Genomic DNA, 7,609 nt, shown 5'->3' with positions numbered 1-7,609 from the left:
GATAAATTATAGTAGAATCCTATGTTATTGATGTAGTAATTTATGATTTTTTAGTTTTTTGAAAGTAAAAATAAAACTTAAAAAAAAAATATTTTGTTTCATATCCTCCACGTGTAAAATGTTAAAAAACTTGGCAACCTACGTCAAGCAGCAACTGAGTACATAACTAAAAGAAATAATTGTTTGTATTGTTAGCCAGGCACGGCTGAAAGGTCAATATAATAAATATATGTAAATGTATAATGTTATGACATTTAAGCTTTTTAGTCTAAACATTTATGTTTTCTTGTTATAATTTGTGTTATTTCTAGAATGAAAGAGACATAATTTCCATTTATTTCCTAAATTTTAATGGTGGTTGCAAGATCAGTCAAATCTCTCGAACCAGTACAGAGATTAATTACTGAAAATAGCAGATAAAATATAAAGTTTTTTCTTAAGAAATGTTTGATAAATATCTCGACATTATAAAGATTTTGCATGTGATATTTGAAAATTTTCTGATGTATAAAAGTATTTAAAATCTCAAAATGAAAATTACTTTGCATGATAGATACACAACATGTGAAAAGAAAAAAAGGCATGAGGATAACATTGCTTTACAAACCTTATGACTTAATAAAAAAAAATTGATATTTTGAGTATGAAAGCATTTTAATGTTTACTGATAACCTGCCAAATTTCGTTAACATTTGCTTACTAATTTAAAAGTTATAGCATGAAAACTATAACAAGCACAAAATGGTTACGGGGTCGGTTCCAGGGACCAAGCCCGTGCTGAAAGTTAAGAAAGGTAAAATTCATTAATCATTATGAACCAACAATTTACAGCTTTCTTAAAACATATAAATATGTAAACTATTAAATAAAGTGAAATTCATTAAACATTATGAACCAATAGTTTATAACTTTCTTAAACAAGCCAAAATGTAAACTATGAAATAAAGTGAAATTTATTAATTATTATGCACCAATGGTTTACAACTTTAATAAAATATGTAAATATAAATAAAATTAAATAAAGTGAAATTCATTAATCACTATGAATTAACAGTTTATAACTTTATTAAAACACGTAAATATATGAACAATGAAATAAAGTGAAATCCATTAATTATTATGAACCAATAGTTTACAACTCTCTTAAAATAGGTAAATATGTAAACTATTCAATTCATTAATTATTATGAATCAACAATTTACAACTTTCTTAAAACAGAGCACTTTTAACAGAAATGAAAATCTACACTAAAGTGTTCTCTTAATTTCTCACTTGTTGAAAAAGAGCAGTCAAAAGTTAGAACTTTTTTATCTTGATGTTTAACTCGCATGTTGCTTGGATAAGTTTCTGTAGCACAGACTCAAAAGTTCTGATTTACCGACTGTTACTATATTACTGAATCAAAAGGCCTAATTTACCTATTGTTTCTGCACTAATGAATCAAAAGACCTAACTTACCCACTGTTCCAGTAGCACTGAATCAGGTCTAACTTACCCACTGTTTCTATAGCACTGAATCAATAGGCTTTATTTACCCACTGATTTTATAGCACAGCATTAAAATACTTAACTTACCTAGTGTTTCCATAGCACTGAATCAAAATGCCTAATTTATCTACTGATTCCATAGCACTGAATCAAAAGGCCTCTTACTAGCAAGTTAATCAGAAAATACAAAAAATTTTTAAAATAGATGTATGAAAGAGAAAAGTGGTGTTTTTTCCAAATGTTATTTTGCTATTTATATTAATTTTCCTAATACTTTAAATACCAAATTCATCAACATTGTATGAAGCCTGACACTCTAAATTATCCTTTCAGTGAGAGTCATAATAATTCTTTTAATTTAGCATATCTTAAATTTTTGACTAAGTTATACTGTAACAAATTGTTTGTAAGGCTTACTCACTCAGTATTTTTTTAGTAAAGTTCAAGTCAACTGTGTAAATTTATTAATAATTGTATTATAGCATATAAGTTTGATTAGTATATTCTTGTAAAAGTAAGAATCACTTCTGAAATAGCACTATTTTTGCAGAAGGAAATGTAACTTTTTAAGTAGCACTGTTTTTATTGAAAGAAAGAAAACTGTAGCATTGTTCTTACACATTGAATTATAAGTATTTCATCATTAAATATAGCTCAGGCTGAATAATTAGAAACTTAAGTACGAAGCCTATTATGAATAATAATTTAGAAGGACAGTGGGAGGGACAGCAGCATCCTCATATGCTCGATATTTAAAGTCTGTGGGAGAAGTAATGTGCTTTGGATGTGACAGCCTTAAAATAGAGCCTGACAGTGTGGTCAGGCTTCAAAATTGTTTTAATATAACTCATCCTCTATAGTAATATTTTTACAGAAAGAAAGGTAACTTCATAAATATCGTTATTCTTATAGAAGGAAATATAATTTCTGAAATAACTTTTTTTCAAAAGGAAAGGTAATTTTAGATAACAGTACTAATAAAATTATAATTTGGAAAGGTGGAATGCTTAAGTTTGTGTTAGATTATTTAAGGCTAGGATGCATAATTCATAGATGTTATGTCAATTTGTAAAATAATTAATTAAATTTTCTTATTAAAGAGTGTATAAAAGTGGCAAAACTGTCAATGGTGTATGTTTTAGTTTAAAAATGAATTGTGGATACCACAAAATTTAAGAGCAATAATGTTCTGGTTAGATGTCCACAGAACGATAGCACATCCTATATATATATATATCTGAGAGAGGCCAGAGTACTGCATATTAAAGTAATTTTGAATATGCAAATCCGTAAGTCACATGATAGCCCCAGCCAATATAAAGTAGTGGTGGAGTAAAATGTATCAGAACTACATTTAACGTTGTTTAGCATCTTTCCGGGTAGTTTGATGCCACCAAAAATGTATCATTTGTGAGAAGGGTATGTGTCAGGTCATTCTGACATAACATATCCATACACTAAGATTGTAAAGATGTATTCAGATCAGTGATTTAAAATTTATAAGATGAATACATCAATTGTATTTAATGGCATTGGAAAACAAAGGAATTTGGATCTACTTGGGGCATAATGGCCTACTGGAATGAGACCTGCAACTAGAACCCCAACTGTGGTAAGCTTGTGTGACATCTTGTAACAGGTGAGAATCCACAAATAGAGAGGTCAGTGGCAAAAACTGTCTACTTGCCCAAGGCAACAGTAATCAAGAAGGATCTCTGTTTGAACTAGCAACACAAGTTGTGTACTCAAGTTGCTTCCATGACATATCTGTTAAATTTTCAGATTCAAAAGTAGTTTGAGAATGAAGCAGATATTCATTCATGTATTACTTATGAATATATATCAGTCAAGTCCATGGATGTCTTTCTTTGCAATTGGCACCTGAACGAATCTTGTGATAATGAACAATTACATAAACACATATAAACTTGCATCTTATTTAATGTGTTGCAAGTTCTGGCTAAATGTATACAGACAATATCACAGACTATGTGTGACCTCTCATACTATTTGACATGTTTTAATTTACTGGTATATTTAAGGTGACCTTGCTAAAATGACTCTGGCCAATGGTCAGGCTTGAAAAGGGCTTACAAAAGATGACAAATTTAAGGTTAACAGTTTTTAAAAACAGAAAACTAACTTAAGAAAAGTTAGCAAAGAATTGGGGGGAAATGTAGAGGTAAGAGAAAGTTTTATATATCAATGGTGTGATTTGTGTTGGAGTATTTAAAGTTAGAGTAAAGAAAGTGACTATGATAATTATGTGATTTCTACTGAGTCAATGACTACAATGTGATAAATGATTGAACCAGAACAACTTTTGATGGAGTTGAATAAAACTATAGTTGTGAAAGGTTACGTGCTTAGGCTTTTGTTGAAGTTACTTGTTTTTTGTATTAACTATGTTAATTATGTGATTTTTATGAGTTAATGAACACACTGGTTAAACCAACTGACTCAACATAATATATGTTAGTATTGAACCACACAGAAAAGGTTCCACATCTCTTCGTAGGAATTATAGGGCTGTGGATGCAAAGCTAAATCCAAGGTGTAGTGGCTAGGGCATGGGGACTGCAATATGACATAATGGTATAATAGGAATATGATATGAAGGGAACCCAACCTGAAAATTACAGAAAGTTGTATGTCAAACCACCAAAATTACAAAGAGAAGAAAAGCAACACAGAAGTGGACAAACCCTCACTCCAACCTGAAAAAGCACAAAATGCAACAAACTAAATTCAGAATTACAGGCCCAGGCACCCAACCTGAAAGTTACAGTATTGTTACCATTGCCTTTGATAAACTTCCAAATAAGAATGTTGAATGGAATGTGTTAATAAGGACACTACTCAAGATGTCAATCCCTGATGAAGTGTGATGGACTGCATAAAAGTCAGGCGTGAAGTTGATGAACGTTAACTGCTGGATGAAATATGTCCGACCGAGGCCGATGTAAGAGGGATGGCCAGGGAGGAAGAGCTTGACTCTTCTGAAGAGGAGTGGTAACCAGGGCTGACCCAGTCAATGTGGTGCCACCAGAAGAACTTGACAGGAAATGGAGTGAATCAGTGCCAGAACATTGGAGGACAGATGAGTCAGAAGGAATGCATAAAGATGAAGACTCGCCCAATCCTGGGTGAGAGCATCTACTTCCAAAGTCAGAGGGTGAGGTACTGGAGACCAGAAGGATGGGAGCTGAGCATTCCAGTGTGTGACAAAAGCATCAATCTGTGGTGTCCCTAGAGCAGAGAAGATCCAATGAAAAACTTGAGGATGAAGTATCCATTCCATAGGAAGAGCTCTGTTGGGTGTAAAACTGGTCGACCACTAGAGTCATTACCCCTGGAACATGAGAAGCAAGAAGAACAATCTGGTGGTTGTGTGCCTAAAAGAGAAGATCCACTGGTTGAAAACAAAGATACCTGGAGTGAGTGCCCCCTTGCTTTGAAATGTACGAGACTACTGTGGAATTGCCCAAATGAAGCAATATAACCTTCCCTCTCAACAATGAGACCCTGAGTCATAGTCCATTGAACTACTAAAAGTTCTAACAGATTGATGTGGAGAGAAGCTTTCTCTACTGTCCAAAGTCCGTTGAATATCATATTTTCCATACAAGCACCACAGCCCTGAAGAGAAGCATCTGTGAACAGACATAACCTTGGCCATGGAGATAGTAGAGGTACACCTACTGTTGTGTTGTCCTTATCCAACCATCAGCAGAGATCCAGCAAACTGGAATCTGACAGTCTCACTGGACAATGCAGCACATTTGTGCAAATATTCTACTGGTCCTGTAACAACCATTGAAGGGCCCTCATGTGGGACCAACTTAAAAGAATGAGTGATTCCAAGGTTGCCCACATCACCTAAAGAGATAGAACTGTGCATGCTGGTGGTGAAGGAGACAACTGTATTTGAAGAAATGCCCTTCCCATGGCCTGAAGGTTTAGGGGAGAAGGTTGGGCCTGGCTTAGTCTAGAAGTGAAAAATGATGAGGTACGGTGTGGAAGTAAGAACAGACTAACCCCTCCTCTTTTTTTGTTAAGAAGCCCAGCCCTCTCAGCCTCTGATAAAAGAGGTTGAATGTACAGTTCTATGAAATGATAGGAAGGGGCGAGAAGAAGCCAATTGTCCATGTAATTGTGAGTGTGTATACTGAGGGAGTGAAGATGACTTTAAAAAAGCTCTGACTATCTAGCAAAAATGTATGGAGTAGATGGGAGGCCAAATGGTAAAGCACAAAACTGAAAAAGCTGGTTGTGGTGCACAAGACTGAGATAACGCCTTGAAGGTTCGATAATCGGGATCTAAAGGTAGGCCTCTGCAACATCAAATTATGCCATCCATAGTCCGGGTGAAAAGAGACACCAAAGAGAAAGAACGACTCCATTGTAAACCAAGGAGGCTGGAGGAAGCAAGTGGGATGAGAAAAATCTATAACCGGTCACCAATTGCCCATCTTTTTAGGTACTACAAACAGCTAAGAATAAAAAAAACCCGAGAGAAGAGGTGACTTGCTCCATGGCCTCTTGGTATAGAAAATCATGGATGGCTTGTGCTCGATGGTTGGACGTAATAGGGTCATTGGGGAGTGTAAAGCCAAACAATATGAGAGGCAGTGGAGGAGATGTGAACTGAATGACCAATCCACTCCTGAGTACTTGAATGATCCACTGATCTGTGGTAAATATCTTCCATACTGACACGAACCTTCTGAGATGAGGTAGTCATCGACGATGAAATCTTTTCAAATAAATAGTTATGTTCAATAATAACTATTCATAGGGAAAGAAAAGTATTGGTAAGTTCAATATTACCAATATTTCTGCAATCTTATATATATATTGCGAACTGTGGTGTCTGTCTGAGTGTTCACCTGTCTCCCATTTATGTCAGCCGCTTCCCACACTGCATTTGAAAAACTATGCACACAGGCAAAGCTCAACATTCACTTTTGAAATGACAGGCATAAATAATGTTGATGCCAAATTTGATTTCTAACCCGTAGTTAGAACAATGTCAGTAAGAACCTGACTTACTTGTTGTTAGAACAATACTGATGATGAATATGACTTACTTGTAGTTAGAATAATGTCAGTGTGAGTCTGACTTACCTCTTGTTGCTGCATGTGAATGTGGTTTACATGTTGCTAGAACAATGTGAATATGAGTCTGACTTGTATGCCATTAAAATAGTGCTGATGAAAATCTAGGTTCATTGTTATCAGAACAGTGCTGAGTTCATACCTGTTGTTGGAAAGGTGCTGAGTGTTAATGCAACTTACCAGTTGTTAGAACAGTACTTGCAGCAGCCAATTCTTGGTAGACATGATAATTTGGTAGTAAGTAGGTTACAGACAAATCATCCTGGCCACAACGAATGTCTGCCTCTTCACACAAAAGAACAAAGCAGGACATTGTCACAAGAACAGCATCTATTTCAATACTCCATAAGTACATGAAGAAAACCACCTACATAAAAAATAGTACTGTTGTATTAAAAAATCTATATAAAATCCATCTTAATAATTATCTACTGATCCATCCTGACAATAATATCTGTCATGTGAAGACTTAATTTAAATAGCATAAAGAATTAAGTGTTATTGGTAATAAATCCTCGTACTTTCCCAAACACTATGATATTTAAATGTACTTTCTTTTATATTTTTAACATTGATTTATTACTTATTATCTTAAAAACTAAAACTAACCTCTAGCTTTATGTGTGCCTGTCTAGAGACGGCTACATGACTACCCAAATTGGCATAATCTTTATTCCTTAACAGGAAAGCATTTCGACACTTCAAAATCTCCCGTAACCACTTCAGAATCTCAGAGTAGTTGTATATCTGATGTTGAATGAGTTTCTGAGATATGGAGAACAGAACCTGGGAGCTAGGGAAACATAACATAAAAAACAAAAAACTATTTAGTAGTAATCAGTACCATTATATAATGTTTTGTTAATGTCAGAGAAAAAAAAATCAGACAGTCTACAAACATCTGTTCAACACAGTCAGTATATTTGTTTCATTTCTGCAACTTTTCAAGAAATTACTATTGAAAAAACACTGTTGGTGAAGGTTATAAAGCTATACACATTA

General features: G+C 34.2%; 1 protein-coding gene across 1 annotated transcript in view; it reads right to left on the bottom strand.

The window, feature by feature from the left end:
* Positions 1-6,787: 6,787 nt before the first annotated feature.
* The window catches only part of LOC111083276 (neurofibromin-like), a gene marked incomplete at its 3' end in the record, with an annotated part of 7,814 nt that continues 6,992 nt past the window's right edge, over positions 6,788-7,609 (bottom strand). The window contains exons 5-6 of the mRNA XM_022379662.1: positions 7,217-7,400; positions 6,788-6,974 (exon numbers count right to left, since the gene is read on the bottom strand). Coding sequence (XP_022235370.1) covers positions 6,788-6,974; positions 7,217-7,400 — 371 coding nt within the window. The remainder of the gene's footprint in view (positions 6,975-7,216; positions 7,401-7,609) is intronic.

The sequence above is a fragment of the Limulus polyphemus genome, unplaced genomic scaffold, assembly GCF_000517525.1.
Source record: "Limulus polyphemus unplaced genomic scaffold, Limulus_polyphemus-2.1.2 Scaffold8854, whole genome shotgun sequence".
Classification (NCBI taxonomy): Eukaryota; Metazoa; Arthropoda; class Merostomata; order Xiphosura; family Limulidae; genus Limulus; species Limulus polyphemus.
Note: the sequence above shows the minus strand (reverse complement) of the source record. Positions and strands in the feature narration are given on the sequence as shown.